The sequence below is a fragment of the Arvicola amphibius genome, chromosome 10, assembly GCF_903992535.2.
Source record: "Arvicola amphibius chromosome 10, mArvAmp1.2, whole genome shotgun sequence".
Lineage (NCBI taxonomy): Eukaryota > Metazoa > Chordata > Mammalia > Rodentia > Cricetidae > Arvicola > Arvicola amphibius.
Window position 1 is genome coordinate 60792278 of NC_052056.1, and position 18370 is coordinate 60810647.

Genomic DNA, 18370 nt, shown 5'->3' on the forward strand with positions numbered 1-18370 from the left:
TGGTCTTCAGGCATACACACAGACAGAATATTGTATACATAATAAATAAATAAATAAATAAATAAATAAATAAATAAATAAATATTAAACGATAAAAAAAGTTGATTGGGCGGTAGCCAGGCAGGAATTATAGGCAAGACAACCAAACAAGGAGAATGATGGGAAGAAGGGCCGAGTCAGGAGTGATACCAGCCAATCGCCAAGGAAACAGGATGTGTTGAAAATGAGGTAACAAGTGCTCGCTTCGGCAGCACATATACTAAAATTGGAACAATACAGAGAAGATTAGCATGGCCCCTGCGCAAGGATGACATGCAAATTCATGAAGCGTTCCATATTTAAAAAAAAAGAAAATGAGGTAACAAGGCATGAGTCATGAGGCAAAGCATAGATAAGAAATATAGGTTAAAAAAAGAGAATAAAAAAAGAAATATAGGTTAATTTAAATGTAAGAGTTAGGTAGTAACAAGCCTGAGCTATTGGCCATACATTTATAATTAATACTAAGCCTCTGTTTCAATTATTTGGCAACTGGCTGATGAAACACAGAAAAGCTCTGCCTACAAAGTACTTTTACCTGCTGAGTCACCTTTGCTGGCCCTAGGATGTGGTTTTGTTGGGGTTATTTGTTTGCTTGTTTTGCTTTTTCAAGACAGGGTTTCTCTCTGTAACATCTCTAGCTGTCTTAGAACTTGCTTTGTAGACCAAGCTGGCTGTGAACTCACAGAAATCTGCCTGCCTCTGCCTTGTGAGTGCTGGGATTAAAGGTGTGTGCCACCATGTCCAGCTCCTAGGATGTGTTTTTAAGTGGCTTCTCCTTCTATGGCAAGGACAGCGGGGTGACACTTAAACTCCTTGACTTGGCTTCCATCCCTGAAGCTCCTCTCTATGATCTTCCTCTGTCCCTATGTAAAAGTATGTGCCCCGTGGTCATTGCTTAACTTGCCTTACCCTAATTCCAGCTTTGGCTGGGTGGTTTGTTTTAAGTTTTATTCTTTTAATAAAGCTTTTCTTCACATTTATTTATTGTGTGTATGATGTGTGTGGGTACTGCATGCCACAGGGCTCATGCTGGGGTCAGAGAACAATTTGCAGGAGTCAGTTCTTGACTTCCACCCTGTGTGTTAGGTGTGGTAGGGGTGAGGTGAGGGTGGGTGGGTGTGGTGGGGATGGGATGAGGGTGAGGTGGGGGTAGAATGAGGGTGGGGATAGGGTGAGGGTGGGGAGAGGATGAGGTGAGGGTGGGGTAAGGGCAGGGCAGGGTGGGGGTGAGGGCAGAGTGGGGTTAGGAGTGGGTGGGAAGAGGGTGGGGTGGGGTGGGGTGGGGTGGTATAGAGCAGGGTAAAGATCGGACAGGGCGTGTGAAGAGGTGCAGGACTGAGACTGACACACAGGAAAGTCTTCTGCATTCCTGACTTTAGATTTAAGGAGACAACCATGAAAGACAAACATTGAGAACTGCTATGTCCTCCATCTGAGCAAGAACAGCGTGGACTTCTGCCCACAGGACTCATTAGAAAGAAAGGAGAGAAAGCCTGCAATGCTGAGCTGGAGTTACATTTGCTTCTTATAAAAGAAAGTCAGCAAATGATAAAACAATAAAACAGTATTGCCAAGAAAAAAAACAGTGAGGCGGATCTCTGTGAGTTCGAGGCCAGCCTGGTCTACAAGAGCTAGTTCCAGGACAGGCTCTAGAAACTACAGGGAAACCCTGTCTCGAAAAACCAAAAAAAAAAAAAGAAAAAAAAAGAAACAGTGACCCCCCCCCCTTTTTTTGACAGGTACCCCTAGTACTTTTGGCTTCTCAAGTGCTAGGGTTATAGGCAATTATAGCCGTGTATGGTTGACTATCAGCTGAGGTGATTGGACTCCATGATCACACACACACACACACACACACACACACACACACACACACACACCTCACTCTCTAACCCAGGCTAAGGTGATTGGACTCCGGAATTAAGAGCCTTAACAAGAGGGCCGATGAGATGGCTCAGTGGGTAAAAGAATGTCCTTTTTTTTTTTTTTTTTTGAGATAGTGTCTCTCTGTGTAGCCCTGGCTGTCCTGTAGCTCTCTATGTAGACCAAACTAGCCTCGAACTCGCAGAGTTTCGCCTCTGTCTCCTGAGTGCTGGGATTAAAGGCTGCAGAATGTACTGTTCTTGCCCTTTGGAGTTCAGCTCCCAGTATCTGTATCAGGCAGCTCACAACCACTTGTAACACCATTTCCAGGGGACTAGTGCTCTCTATTGGCCACTTCAAGCATTACACTCCAGAGCACATAGCTTTTTTTTTTTTTTTTAAGCCCATATATGGTGGTTCTGTTGAACTTATCCATTATTGGGTTTCATGGTCTAAGTGGATGAGTACGACTGACCAGGTCTCTTCCTTGCACACACCCATACTTACACTTACACATAATTAAACATAAAAATGAAATTTTATACAAAAAAGAGCTCTAATAGAAGCCGGGCGGTGGTGGCGCACGCCTTTAATCCCAGCACTCAGGAGGCAGAGGCAGGCGGATCTCTCTGAGTTCGAGGCCAGCCTGGTCTACAAGAGCTAGTTCCAGGACAGGCTCTAGAAACTACAGGGAAACCCTGTCTCGAAAAACCAAAAAAAAAAAAAAAAGAGCCCTAATAGAGAAACAGAGAGAAATAATTGAAATGAGGATTGTGTAGTTGTAGTCCCAAACCTAACTTGGGCCCATGGTCCCAAGGACGCACTTCCTGTCAGGGTTCATTGTCTGCAGAGAAGAGGGTGACTTGGCAAGGAACATGAGGAAAAGCTGCCTTTTGTGGCTATAGGAAGCAGGCCCAGATGCACACAGGTCAGAGCTGATGGCAATGTCCCCCACGCTTGGATTACCCACACACGGAGCTGATGGTTGACATTTTCATCACAGTCAACTGGCTCTTGCTTTGCTATCTGCTAGAAAGATTGTACTGTTATCTGGTGAGGGGTATTTGGGGGCCCAAGGAAGGAGCACTACTCTGGAAATCCTAACTCAACCCTGACTGTCCTCAGGGACAGTCTCAGGACTGTCTAAGTAAGTACCTGGGACAGTTGCTGAGTGTCCCCTAACTCCCCAGTGGAATTCAGGGGTTGACTCCAGGGAGCAGAACACACTTACTCTTAGGTGGGCGCCTTACTGGAACCATCCTGATGGGTAGTGAACCCCACCCTGCCGAACTGCTGCCGTCGCTGCCATGACTCTGCAGCCCGTGCGTCAGGATCCACTGCTGCCATGGCCGTGACTCTGCAGCCCGAGTGCTGGAGTGCTGGGATTAAAGGCGTGCGCCACCACCGCCCGGCGGCACACACCTTTTATCCCAGGACTTGGGAGTTACAAGCCTTTCATCACAACACTAGGAAGAGATGTGACTGGGTGGAGAGAGAAACATAAGGCGAGAGGAGACAGTGTTCAAGGCTGAATTCAACCTGAGGATTTGTAAAGACAGGATCTTGCCACTTCAGTTTGAGGATTTCATAGAGGTAAGAACTAGTGGCTGGCTGCTCTGCTTCTCTGATCTTTCAGCTTTCACCCCTAAAACCTGACTCTGGGTTTTTATTATTAACACGAATTAAAATTCACACTCTAGGATGTCAAAATTATTGTTATGGCTATGAAGAACTTTCAAAAAAAGAAAATATATTGATCATGTTTTCTTCCTTTTCTATATTTATTTGCATTTCTTCTTAATGTGGTTGGACAATTAAAACTTATTTTAATGACACATACTCTTAGCCCTCTTTTCTCTCCATATTCTCACCAAATTGTTCAGAAAGGGAAGAAGGGAAGAGGGAGGATGACCTGGGTGGTGCAGGTCATCCATTCAAGCTCTGGGTCAGTGGAGGCAGAAGATCCTGTTCAAGATCATCCTCAGCTACATAGGAAGTTCACAGCCAGCCTGGGAAACATGAAACCTTATTTCAAAAAGCAAAAATGGACAAGAGTATGCATAGTGCCTAACCTCCCTTTTGATGATATTTGGTGATAGAACATAGAAAATCATTGAAGAAGCAGAAGGGGAATAATGAATAAGTCTCTATCACCTGGCTGGTACACTATCAGTTTGGTCAATCCAGTTCTTCCCCTACCCCCCCCCCCCCGCTCCCACGCCACAAAACCCTGGCTTTGCTCCTAGAGGGCTCTAATACAAATGCTGTTTACTCTGTAACTCTTTCATTGTAACACCTAATACAATCAAACCATTTTTAATATCATCATGTATTCAGTCACTACTTGACTTTCCCTAATTTTAAATTTTGTTTGAATTAAGATTTCGACCAAATCAAGACACTGCAATTGGTCGATGTATTTCTAATGTTCCCAAGTGTGATTTGCCTTCATTTTTCTGTTCTGATGGTGTGTGGAAGAAGTAAGCCATTAGTGTGTCTTTCTCGAGTCTGGATTTGCTCGTGACACCCTTGAGGGACTTGTTGTGTTCCTTTAACCCCTGTATTTCCTGTAAACTTGAGGTTGCTGCCTGAGGCTCTGTCTTAGATGAAAGCCATCAGATCTATTAGCTGTTGTTTTCCATAGCGCCTGGCGTGTTAATTTTCTACAACAGGAGTAGAAAAGGAAGTGTTAGTCTCGTGTTGATTTTTGTCAAGCTGGCTTGAGGCCCTTGCTTCTGCTATGATAAGGTATTCCTGTACACTTCTTAGGGTTCTGTTAAGTTTTCCTGTTGGAGAATGTTCTTGTGGGTGTAGTAAGAGTTTTTTTGGGTTAAACCTTTTGGTCTTTGTTATTTGTGTCTCTGTAGCATCTAACAGTGGATTGCTCTATCTGGAACCAGCAACCCAGTATCTGATAGCATTGCCCTTCTTGTCTCTTTCTAGGCCCGTAAGGCTGTCCTTAGGCCCCATATCTTCTGTACTGGCTGGTTATGTGTGTCAGCACAAGACAAGCTAAAATCATCAGAGGACGGAGCCTCGGGTGAGGAAATACCATCCTGAGATTCAGCTGTAAGGCCTTGTCTCATTTAGTGGTCAATGAAGGTGCTCCTGCTGCTCAAGAAGTGAGCGAGAAGTACTTGAGAACGAATGGCTCAATGGTGAAGTGCTCGGGCTGCACTTCCAGAGGTCGTGAGGGAGGAGAGGGAGGAGAGGGAGGAGACATTTAAAATCTGGGAAAGAGGACTGGGGAGATGGCTCAGGTGGTAAAGTACTCACTGTGTGAATATGAATTAGGATCCCCAGAACCCACAGCAACCTCAGCACCAAGAGAGACAGATAATGTGCATGCATGCGTACCTGCATGAACATACACAAATATTCTAGACAGCCGGGCGGCGGTGGCGCACGCCTTTAATCCCAGCACTCGGGAGGCAGAGGCAGGCGGATCTCTGTGAGTTCGAGACCAGCCTGGTCTACAAGAGCTAGCTCCAGGATAGGCTCCAAAGCTACAGAGAAACCCGGTCTCGAAAAACAAAAAACAAAAAACAAAAAACAAAACAAAAAAAAAAAAACCAAATATTCTAGACATGCACACAATAATTAATAATATAAATAAAGTCAAAAGTGGGTAATACAGTTAAATATAAAGACTGGGCCAGAAAGCAAGGGAACAGGAAGGCCAGGACATATATAAGACCCAGAGTACAGAAAGGAAAGGAATCAACAGCGAACTCAGTGATCAGAGCTAGGAGCTCATTCACACTTTAAAAAACAATGTCTTGATAAGGCTAGTCGGGGTGGCATGGGCTTTGACCCCAGCATTCATCAGACAGAGGTAGGTGGAACACTACGAGTTTGAAGTCACCCTGGACTACACAGAGTACTAGGCCAGCCAAGAGATGCATAGTTAGACTGTATCTTGTTTCAGGTTTAGTTTTTTTTATGTGCTCTGACAGTTTGGGTTCACAGAGATTATGCTGCTGGAAGTAGTTTCTGAGCTGAGCCTTACAATATCTCAGTTCTTCCAGAGCAGGAGTGAGAGAGCGCTGAAGGCGACAGGCATGCATGGGCAGGACCAGACAGACGCTCTGGTGACAAGGTCCAGGTTGCCATCACACAGGTCAGGAATGCAGAAGCGAAAGCCAAGGCGGATCCTACCATCCCAAACTCTGAGTTACCTAGGGAGTCTACAGTAAGTGGGTAGAGAAAGGGGGCTGGGGTTTGACTCTCAGTTCCAACATTTATTAGAAGGAAACTGAACTGAGCATTTCCTAGACTCCCTTGTCACTGAGGAATAACTCACCTGCTTTGATGTGGCTTTTAAGATGGAGAGAGGTGACGCACGGCCAGCACCTCTGCATGACAGTTCTCTCTGCATCCAAGTGCAAAGCTGCTTCTCTAATGTTGCTTATAACTATAAAAGCCTTCCAAGATTTGTTAACACGACAATAATGACAGTTCTTCAAGAACCTGCTTCACTGGACATGACAGACAGGAGAGAGGAAGGAAAATCCACTTGAAGGAAGTTAGGGCAGAGTGAAATCCCTGAACTAAGGCGCTGCAGGGACCATACAAAGCCCAAGAGAGATACTCAGACCAGGGTGGAGGAGGCAGGAATGTGGTCTGAGCAGTAGTAACTGAGAGGGCAAAGCTTCCAGAGAAGGCCGGAGAGAGGGTGACTACGTGGGTCTAGACAGAATGGGGGTTTGCAGGAAACTGTACAGTTCTCAGTGATGAATGGGAAGCACGTTCAGCTTTACATCTCCCACAGTCCCTGACGCCTCACACCCCCTCACTTCCAGGGGCATTCTAATCCAGTCCACCCCAGAGCTCTCCAAGTGGAAATGTCAATTAAGAAAAGGTAGTCCTAGCCGGGCGGTGGTGGCGCATGCCTTTAATCCCAGCACTCGGGAGGCAGAGGCAGGCGGATCTCTGTGAGTTCGAGGCCAGCCTGGTCTACAAGAGCTAGTTCCAGGACAGGCTCTAAAAAAGCTGCAGAGAAACCCTGTCTCGAAAAACCAAAAAAAAGAAAAAAGAAAAAGAAAAGGTAGTCCTGCCAAGAAGCTCATTATAAAAACAAATGACGGGTTATCCAGACCCTCACGCAGGGAGAAGCACCACAGGCCTGCCCTCTTCTAGGCCACTGGCCCCTTAGGAAGCAACCATACCTTCTCATTTAGAACCTCTCCACGCCCTCAGTTTTATGCAAAGGGGTAGAAGGAGCAGAAATGCCTTTTGTTTTACAGAAAAGTCACTGCAGAGCCTGCTGGGCTGAGTGGTCTCTGCATCTGGGAGGAAAGGAACTGCCCAGCTTTCCAGTCCTTTCCGAGCAAGATGGACAGTGTTGCACCTCGAGCTCGTTGACCACAGTGGGGAAGAGCAGCCTGATTTCTGTTTGGATCTGGTTGCAATGAAGATTTCCTTCCCTCCCCTATTGAAAGGCCGTGATCGACCAGGCCCACAAACCATACACTCACCCACAAAGATCAATGGCAGTGAGAGCCTTGACCATTCAGAAGCGGTGCACCTGGAGGGCCTGGTGCTGGTACCGCAAAGCCTACAGCCCAGTCTCAGATAGCATCAGAACATTTGACCTCACTGGGTTAACACTGGCTAAATAGTGAGACAGGAGACGTCAGAGTATAGTGGAAGGAGCTAAGGGTTTAGCGTCAGAAAGATAATGAGGAGCTCTGGGAGTTACTACTGACCCCAGGCAAATTCGTGAACTCAGCTGCAGTTTCCTAGGGTGGTGAAGCCTGTCAAGATGGTGAAGATTAGGACATAAAACGCCCTGTGCACTCTGGTAGTATCTGGCCTATAACTATTCATCATTATTGAAAACATATCTCAGGGATAAGACAAAAACTCTTTTAGATGAGCAAGATGACCATTGGCTGTAAAAGTAGAAATCATATTTTCATCTCTTAGAAGTAACCCAACACAAGAGAAAAACAGGCTAGAACCATAGTACTAGAATCGTGTTTGCCTTGGGGCAAGTAGTTAACCCACTTGAGTCTTAATTTCCAGTTCTCTAAAAAATGTCTAGCTCGGATCAGTTCGGTGAGTAAAAGGTGGTTGTTAGCAAGCCTGATTGCTAGAGTTTGATCCTTGGACCCCACAGTGGGGAGAGAGAGAGAGAGAGAGACAGAAAGAGAGAGAGAGAGAGAGAGAGACAGAGACAGAGAGAGAGAGAGCGCTACTGAAGTCCTCTAACTACTAACCTGTATGCACAAGCACAGGTTTGTGAGCACACACAAATACATCTCAAAAGGGAGACTTAAAAAACAATCTAGCTAATCAGACTACTGTTATGTTAATGAGGCGTCAATACAAAGTTCCCAGTCAACACCTCCATGGTTACTAGTGGGTGCTCAACAGCAGTAGCTGTTGCCAGTTATTAATTTTCCAAATAAATAAGGAAAAAGAGGAAAATCAAGTGTGAAACGAACATTCTCACAATCGTGAGGAAGTTTACATTGGCTCATTCCATAAACGTGTATTGTGACCCTGCCCTGTGGTCGGCTGCGTTCGTAACACTGAGGTTAGAATGAGGAACAGGCCCAAGCCTCCACTTTCCAAGGACTTGCATGCATCCTAGTGGCAGAAGGAGGCAGGCAGAGGGAAACACAAGATCATCCCAGGCAGCCTTAAGCTCTGTGAAGAGCCCCAAACAGGACAATGTGGGGTTGCTGGATAGGATGGACGTCTAGCTTGGAAGCACTGCCATCTGCCTGATGGTCCTTGGTGACCGAAAAGAGGTCCTCTTTATAGGATACTTTGAGTGTGGAACGTGGATGGCCAAAAGGCAGACCTATGCACGCCCGTCTCTGAAATTCATCTTTGGCAACTTAGCTGTCAGCCTTGGGACTTTAGGGAAGTGGTGAAGTCATGGATGTGGCTACAGGAGCGAGCCTGAGTTAAGAGGGATTTGTGGAAACTGGCTCCAAAGGACGTGAGGCCTGGGACCAAGTGCATCCGTGGGAAAGCAGCTCACCTGCCTCAACACAGGGCCTACCGACGGTTCACTTCTCCACTCTCCTCACCAGAACAACAGCGCAGCCCCCACCACTGTGGAACACTTGCAGCCCGTCTACTGAGCCTCCGTAAGTCTACCGCGAGCAGCGCGGACACACACACACACTTAGCGGCATCTCATCTCATCTTCACGCCTTAGGAAACCGAAGTATATGACGAACTATGTAAGTGAAATTCCTGGACCATCTTTAAAGCAGGGATAAGTCCATAAAGACATCACATTTAGAGAATCAATTTGTGCAAACCGTTAGAGACTAGAATCTAATATTCAAGGAAATGAGTTTCCAGGCTAGGAAAGCTGGGGGTGGGTCCTCAGAAAGCATCTTGACCAATCTCTGAACTGGAAACACTAAGCACACGGATGAAGTGCTCCCTGACAGTGCCACTGTCCAGTTATGGCCAGTGGAAGGTGACAGGCAACGGCGTCAGCCATATCTTCCCTTGGGAAAGTCAGGAGTGGCCCAGTTGTTCAGGCTCCAGGAGCCACTGGGCAGCTGTGTGGAGGTTGGCACACCCACCTGTCTTTGTGGTTACTCACCTGCATCGGTTTGCCCATCCTCAGTCAAATGTCAGAATCTTCCCGTCAACACCAGTGAGTGTAAGCACACGGTGGTCCTCTTCCAGGCTCAACCTGCAGCGCTGCTGAAATTGCAGCCGGGGAGACCTGAGGTGGGGAAAGGATGGACGGTGTGGATACTATGACTTGGATAGTTTCAAATAAGGCAACAACATAAAACTGCCAAGTCTTTAATGTCTGTTGAAACTGAAATGGGCCGGGCGGTGGTGGCGCACGCATGCCTCGGGAGGCAGAGGCAGGTGGATCTCTGTGAGTTCGAGGCCAGCCTGGTCTATAAGAGCTAGTTCCAGGACAGGCTCCAAAGCTACAGAGAAACCCTGTCTGGAAAAACAAAAAACAAACAAACAAACAAACAGAAACCGAAAATGATGTGGCTTGGTGGCACTGAGTGCCAATATGTATTGAATCTAAGCTAGAAAGTATAACCTTAAGATATAAAGGCATATTTAAAAGGGGCTGGAGTGCATGCAGGCAGAACACTGAGTACATAAAAAATAAATAAGTCATTAAAAAAAAGAGGTGATAAGAGGAGGATCAGGAGTGAGCCAGCTTAGGCTACATGAGGCCCTGTCAAAACAGAGCAAACTCCACGAGAAAGGCTGTGGGGAAAAGACAAATATCTGCAACAGACTTCCCTAAGTGAGCTAGTCTACGACCATACCAAAAGGAGTTATAGACAAGACTCTGTATGAACTTTATTGTTAGCACGCTGAGAAACTACTACTAGATTTATTTAAATACTTGAACCTACTGTTTGTGGTTTTAGGTACTTATATGAAGTATTTAAATCTTTAAAGAGAATCTAAAGAATTTAAAGAAATTCCCATAAAGATCTCTATTCGATAGTTACAATCTGATCAGTGGCTCCATGTCACAGCAGAATGGCTCCAAGTGCATCCTGGGAAGGCAGGTCCATGGTGGGACAGGATGTTGACACCTACTCACGTTTGGGTTATCAGTAAGTCACTCTCTCCAAGACTATGCAGGCTGGCCAAGGAGCCAAGCACCTGGGCTGCAGCAGGGATCAGTGTTCTGGGGAACAGTTTGGCCTGCTCTCTTTCCAGCTTAACCCTACAAGGCTTCACACACGGCCTGTCTCATCCTGGAAGTAGGACAGCTTTACTTACACTTGAGTAACACTGAATTTTGTCTCACATTAGTAACCACCTATCCTTCCCCCAAAGAGTTCATGACTGTGTTTATGTTCCTTAATCACATTTTAAAAAGTTGATGGTTGCTGGGCATTGTGACACACGCCTTTAATCCCAGCATTCGGGACAGTGCGAGTTCCAGGACAGCCAGGACTACATAGTGAGACCTCGTCTCAAAAACAAACAGAACACAGCAACAACAAAGTGAATGGTTTTAGGTAAAGCTTCAAGTTAGCTTCCATTTTTATTAAATGTGTTTTTCTAAGGAATATATTACACTTAAAATTCACCAGCATAAATAAAGACTAATTTTAAAATCTATTTTACTTATTAAAAATGTAAACAAAAGGATTCCCTCCCCAGTGCCAACCTAATTTTAAAAAAGGAAAAAAAAAAAAAACCACCACCACCACCACCAAAGTCTTTTCTCCAGCTCAGTCCTTCCTTCAGAATGAGCACACAGATAGCAGAGCCTGGGGCAACGGTCACGGCCCAGAGAATGAGTGCCCAGTGAAGCTGGCTGTGAGGTGTGAGCAATGTCTGGGTCCTCCTGCAGGGTCCATCAGTGTCTGCAGAGACGGGCTCTTCTCTGATCACCCGGCTTCTACGTCCACAGCTGGGCAAGGCATGAAGCACAGACAGCGTCTTGGCTGGAGACTCCAGGAGGCTGAGGAGGGCCAGCAGTGACCAGTCCTCGTCAAGAGTCAGTCCTGAGGCTTTACCCAACCACCTAACTGCTTATTCATGGCCACAATAGGGAAATCTTTTCTCTGGGAGCAGTAGGAATGAGACAGTATCTCTCTCTGTAGCCCAGGCTGGTCTTAAAATCATAATCCTCCTGCCTCTATCTCTCCCGTGCTGGGATTACAGGCATGAACACCATGCCCGGTTCAATCTGTAAGTCTAAAATTGAAGAAACATTAATAACATTTCCTGGAATCCTCTGATATGCTTACTTACATATCTTCTTAAAACTACTTACAGCTCATACAATTATGTGGTATCTTCAAATCTCAATAAACTCTAGGTCGACCTAGGCTGAAACTAATGCTAAGCATAATTTATAATATTTAAAGAATGCCCATTTGGTCTTAGAAATATAAGAATCCTATCGGAAAAACGTAAGGATTACTGGAAGGATGTTCTGCAGACTAATCAGAGGAGGCGACACAGATGATCAAACGTTGCCCAGCTCCCTTCCCGCCCTGCTCAAGGCCCCTCACATGGCTTTGCTTCCTTCCTGCAAACTCTGAGAAAACCTGAGACAACTCACGTGGTATGCATGACACCTAGGACCTTGAAACACCATGAGCTGCTTGAACTGAACACCGAGGTAGCCGGTTTTTATAAACACTTGACCTTTCTGATTCAGGAAGGGAAACAGTCTATGGTCCCCCTCTCCTTCCTGCCCCACCTCACTTCCAGCACAGAGCACCCTGCTTGGTCTCCTCCATGGCCACTGGTTTGTGCCACCGAACGCTAGCACGAGGCTGTATCAAGTTCTTCAGGTCAGATGACTTCTACAGCTAATTCTCCGTCAGAATCTGACTGTAGAGGGCTCTTCTTAGCTGCTATACTCGAAGTGACAATGAGCCTCTTAAACTGTCTTATGGGCTGTGACTGGGCTGTGACCGTCTAAGTCTTGCTAAGTACACAATGTGGGATCAGGGATGAACGACTTCGCTCTAGCCTCGCCGGAGAGGAAGGGACCAAGCAGCGAGGCTAGGAACTCTCGGGAGTCCAGTGCTTCCTGACATGGGCTGCATAAGTTTCATGTTTGTGCAGAGAAAACACTGGACACCACATTCCAAACTGAATAAATATATATACAAAAAACGTCATCTGTAACATTTTCTCCAGGAAGTCATTAGTGCAAATATAATTATATTAATTAAAAAATAAAGCAAAAAGATATTTCAAGTATAAAAAGCACCATGCTTGGAAACAATACTACCTAAATGGTATTACTGCACAACAGTCAAAATGTAGTCAAACTATCACTGACTCTCAATACATTCCACTGTTATTTTTGGTGAAATTTTTTATACATTTGTAGGATGGTTCATAATCATCATAGGTATGAAAGTTTAACGTATAATTCTTCCCCCCACCTCTAGACAGGTTCATCTCACTATGCAGCCCCAGCTGGTTTGGAACTCGCTTTGTAGACCAGGCTGGCCTTATACTTAGAGATCCACCAGCCTCTGCCTCCCGAGTTCTGGGATTAAAAGCGTGTGCCATCATGCCCAGCATACTGCCTATTTCTTTCAACACATCCTCGCTTTTCTGACGTCGTACGATTTAAAGAACACAGAACACTGCTGAAACAGGGTGCTGGTCTACAGACTGCGGATTCTCTAGCGCTGAAGCTGGGACCCCAGCTTTTCACAACCATGAATACCTCTAACTTGTACTAACTTCCTGCCTCTAAAAACAAAGGGGGAGCTTCCCTCCATTCCGAGGCCTGCTGTCCTGCCGTCTGCCGCAGTATTGCGGTTACTGGAGTTACTACTTAGTACCCCGGGTTTTGCTCGTTTATACAATTTCTTTCTTTTCTCGACTCTTAAGACAGTTTTTCATGCAGCCAATACTCGCTATAAATTCAAATTCCCTATGTAGCTAGGGTGACCTTGAACTCAAGACCTCCCTGCCTCTGCTCTCCAAGCAGGCTCCCATCTCAGCTTTCCTTACATAGAGCACTCGGTAACTATAGGCTGGATGGGACGGGGGAGGGGAGGTGTGTGTCTAATGTCATGTTTCGTTCTAAACACTGTTTTCCATTTACTTGTGTGCACTTGCTGAGCATGTGTGTGGTTAGAGGAACTCAGAAGTCAGTCCCTTTCATCTTCCATGTGGTTTCCAGGATTCAGACTCAGGATAGCAGGCTTGGTGGCAAGTGCCTTTAGCTCCTGGGCTATCTTGCTGGTCCTAAACGCTTCAGAACTGATCATCTTTAGGGAGAAAGACAGGACCTTAGTCTTCATTAAAGAATGTCAAAGTTGAGTCACTAGAGGGTTGGTAAGCTCTGGAACCAGAGCAGAACCACCTCCCAGAATCCACGTGGTGCAGGAGTGTCAATCGTGGGAAGAGACAGACATTTAAAGCAAAGGTTATCTTCCACCTCTGAAGGACACAGCTGGGCCCCGTGGGCAGGCTGGATGTCCAACCTACACTTGGCTCTTCGGAAACAAGCCAGATCACCTTGTTTTGACTTGAGCTTTTTTCTTGTCTATGAAATAACTTCCAGAGATTAGCACTTCACCTGTAACAGCTCAATCTACTTGGAAGTAACTGCAAGCCTGTCCACGTCTAAACTCTTAAAATGTCCATAGGCCAGAAAGGACCGGTTGGGTTTTGGTGGATTTTTCAGTTCTTCTAACTATTACCTGGGCACGCGCAATCATGCTGTCTTCTGTTTCTCGATTTCAGCGTTCTTCCTACGCACTGTACTTCACACTCTCCCATGGGTTTTCAAGTTGCTATGAAATTAATGAGAAATGCAAGTGGACACTGAGCTCAGATGAAGATGGCTCAGAGCTGACAGCACGCTAGCAACAGCCTGGTGGCAAACGGGCCACACAGCTGGCAGGAAAGGCAAACATGGCTATGTCAGAAGCTATAGCAAAACGGAAGTGACAAAGAGCATGATGATTTGAGTGTCTCGTGTCCAGGTGCTCATTTAAAGCTTGTGCGATGGCGATGGGAATCCGAACCCTGGATGACCACGTTTGTACTTTGGAGGGTGGGACAGTCAACTTAGAACTCTGGAGTGGTCAGTCAGCTGCTCTGTGAGTGACCTCAGGAACTTTTCAGTTAACGCAAATGCTGAGGTATGCGGTCATGGCAAATCCCACCGTCTGTCCTGCACTGAAAGGAGAACTCGCTCCCAGAAGACTGCACATCCATACACTAAGGAGCCTCGGACACCTGCGATTCCTCTCCAGGCGCCGAGGTGGCTGTGTGGCCGGTGAGTGACTGCAGTGGAGCTATGCATCACAGTCCGGCTGTGGCCAGCACGTCCAAGCCAGAGTCGGGGACGCCACCTCTGCTATCTCATCGTCTGCCAGGGCTGGTCCTCGGCCAGGTTTTGTGCTTTGTTCATGGGAACATGCCAAAATTGTCATCTTGAGAATCCACTTTTCCGTTCCTAGTGCCACACACACAGAAGAAATCCAGCCAGCAGGGGAAATAGATTGCCTAGGAGGAGCCAAAGCGTGGCCACCGGGCTAGAAGAACAGGAGCAGAGATCTACGGTGGAAAACAAGAAAACAGGCATATGTTTGTGATTTAACACTCCAATTAAATACTGAGAGGCGGGCAGAGGATCATGAGGTGAGCAAGGTGGACACCTCCAGAGGGTGTCCTGAGCTACAGCTCCATGGTAGAGCGCGTGCCCTGCACGCCTGAGGCCATGTGTTTAATCCCCAGTCCTCTATAAATGGGGCGTGGTGTGCACTTCTGTCATCTAAGTACTTTGGGGGTAGACAGAGGTGAGAGGATCATTATGAGTTTAAGGCTAACCTGGTCTACACAGAAAGTTCTAGGCCATCCTGGGTGAGAGAGTGAGACCCTGTCTGAAAATAAATAAGAAAATGAGTTTAGCATTCTAAAATATATTGTTTCTGTAAGGTTATATGAACAAACCAAATGGGAACAATAAAAAAAGTAGAAGAATTAGTGGAGATGAAATCATTCTATATTTATTTCAGAATATTAGCAGGTTTGTTTGTTTGTTCATTTGGGTCTCATGCAGCCCAGGTAAATCTCAAACTCTCCGCGTAGTTGAGAATAACTTGAACTCTTGATCCTCCTGCCTCTGTCTCCCAAGTGCTGGGATCGCAGGCATGTGCCACTACACCCTGTGAAATATGAGCTTTAATGTTAGCGGTTTAGTACTAAAACAGTCTAATTCACAAGTCAGCTGCAGCAGGGATGAGACTCTGCTGTGGGTTAACTAGATGTCTCAAGCGAGCACACTGAGAAAATCACATGTTAGCATTTAGCAGGTAGAGACTGTTTACAGAGAAACAACTCAGTCTGGGGATGCAGCTCAGGGGGCAGAGTGCCTGTCAACCTGGTGTGACGTCCTAGATCTATCACCACCATGGAATAAAGGCAGGGGTAACAATGGTGCCATAGGTCCAGCACTTGGAACGTGGAGACAGGAGGAAGCTCAAGGTACCTCACCCTCAGCTTCAGAGGGAGTTGCTGTTTGGGACCAGCATGAGCTAAATGAGAGGAACGAACACATACACACACACTACAGACATACATGCACGCACACACAGAGACATATAGACAGAAAGACACATACACATAGATACATATATACAGATATACACATGAGCACAGACAGACACAGACACATACACACATACAGCAATACATCGAGACAGACACAGAGACATACACAGAGTCACATACATAAACAGACACACACACACAAACACAAACACACACAGAGGTACACACATGCAAAACATATACACACAGAGAGATACAGAGAGACAGACACACAGACAGACACATAGAGACACACACAGACATATACAAAAAGGTACACATAGAGACACACACACAGGCACATAGGACAGACACACAGACACAGACATAAACACAAAGATACACACAGAGACACACACATATAGATACACAGGTGCACACAGACACACAAACACATACACAGGTCTTACATACGAGAACAAACGTTTGTAACAGGTATTCAGCTAAGACTGTGCTCCAGTCACACATACTGACACACACGGGGAGTCAAGGCTCTACAGCGGGTTACAGTGCTGTTCACAAAGCGGAAAGGCAACGCCCAAGATGGTCCTAGTCTTGTTATATTCTGAATAGTTCTCAGAACCGTGCTCGTGGGGGTCAGGAGGTGACTAGGAGGTCACAGCAATGACAACACAACATACAGTCTCAGAGAAGCAACAGACACAGCAAGAGATGCTGTGTCCAGTACAGTGGGACTTGACCTGATTGAGGGTGTTGTAGGAATGAAGAAAACACCCACTAAAGAAACAAGAGACACAACAGGTGTCACTGAAAAGCTGGGGTCAGGTGGGCTATGCACACTCTGATGGAGGTGAACCAACTACTGATACAACCAGGAACCTCAGAGTGTTTGTTATATAAGCCCAGGGGGAGGGCTCCCTAGAGTGGGTAGGAAGTCTCTGAGGATTGTAGGAGGTCCTTCTGTATTTGTGTTGCTTTCATTGGTTGAAGGGAAGAGCTTAGGTAGGTGTGGAAAAGAGAACTGACTTCTGGGATGAAGGGCAGTGTGGCACATACCATGAAGCTCCCGCCTGAGACTGCCACTGATTAGACTCATTCCCAGTGAGCCACGACCTCGTGGTGTTACAGATTGGTAGAAATGGGTTAGATCAGGATGTGAGAGTTGGCCAAGAAGAGGCTAGATATTATGGGCCAGGCAGTAATTTAATTAATACAGTTTCTGTGTGGTTATTTCGGGGGTTAAGCTAGCTAGGTGGTGGGACGTGGCCCACTCTTCCTACTACAGGGGATGAGCATCTCAGGCTATAAACACCCAAAAGGAAGCTGCAGTTGCTAGTCTTTATGTGTATAATCCTAGAGGAAGGCTCTGCCACCATTCTGAGTCTCGCCTATGAAGGCTTTGTCACTTCTATAGGGCTGAGGCACTGGGGTCCTTGGCATGACTGTGCCCACATCAACACACCCCCTCACTAACTCAGGGTTTCCGCTGCTCCCTATGAAGAGGGAGCAGGAGAAAAAGTATAAGGGCCATGTGACTGAAGTACAGGGTGCCAAGAGTGTTTGTGATTCCCGCTGCTGACCTCTGTCATACCCTGGGGCAGAAACATCATCTCAGCCTTGACTGGACTTGGCTTTCAAGCTTCTAATAACAGCAGGCAGCACGGTTTTCTTAGAGGTCCTCAACCAGACAGAAAGGACCTTGGCCTGCTCCAGAACCCACGTCAATATCTTCAGTTATGACATAACTAAAATATTAGCTTCTTTTTGTATTTGATGAGCAGAGTTTTGTTCACTCTTAGTTTCCAAAAATAGTAAGTGTAATATCCAGTGCCATGGCCTTGAGAGAGGGTTACCAGGTTCTCCACACAGAGCCTTGCCTGTCCTTGCTGTACCACAGAAGTGGTTTCCAGCTTCAAGCTTCTAGTAAGAGCGGGCAGCAGGGTTTTGTTCCTAGAGATCCTCAGTGAGAGGGAAAGGAGCTTGGCCTGCTCCAGAGCCCCTCGGTATCTCTCATTCCTCCAACAGTGACGAGCACTCACCCAGAGGAAGGGCTCTGGTCAGGTTGGCAGCAGGAGGGTCAGTTTCCGGGGGACACTGCTCACAAAAGTCCCAGCAGGAGGGGCACAGTAGGTTTCCATTGTGAATCCAACCGTTCATCTGAATGCGGACAGGGAGGACCTGGCCAGCCCGGCTACACAGATATGAAGTATCTTGAACCCAAACCTTCAGACCTTGAGGAGAACAAGAAACCTTCAAATGGGGAGAAAAACGAAGTCAGTAAGAGTCCGGGATGAATGCGCACCACACGGTCCCTCATTTAGTGCCACAGTCATATAACACTAGAACACGTCTGTCCAGACCAGCACTGGGAGGACAGAGAGCTCTCCCTCTGGCAGTACTTGTGCCTTCCCAGGGGTATGCACACTGGATTCTAGCTGCTTAGTAATAGTTCTTTATG

General features: G+C 46.4%; 1 protein-coding gene and 1 non-coding gene across 4 annotated transcripts in view; one reads left to right on the forward strand and one right to left on the reverse strand.

The window, feature by feature from the left end:
- Lmln (leishmanolysin like peptidase) overlaps nt 1-18370 on the reverse strand; it is a 68872-nt gene that overhangs the window by 5735 nt on the left and 44767 nt on the right. The window contains exons 16-17 of one of the 3 annotated variants that reach the window (XR_005287195.1): nt 17952-18162; nt 9479-9604 (exon numbers count right to left, since the gene is read on the reverse strand). Coding sequence is in view for 2 of the 3 variants with exons in the window: in XM_038346003.1 (XP_038201931.1) it covers nt 14816-14916; nt 17952-18162 (312 nt within the window). In the remaining variant the exon portion in view is untranslated. Of the gene's footprint in view, nt 1-9004; nt 9605-11077; nt 14917-17951; nt 18163-18370 lie in introns of those variants that run through there. The other 2 variants (XM_038346004.1, XM_038346003.1) reach the window with 2 other exon arrangements.
- On the forward strand, nt 236-342 carry LOC119825871. Its single transcript, XR_005287328.1, has one exon. It is a non-coding gene; the product is annotated as a U6 spliceosomal RNA (small nuclear RNA).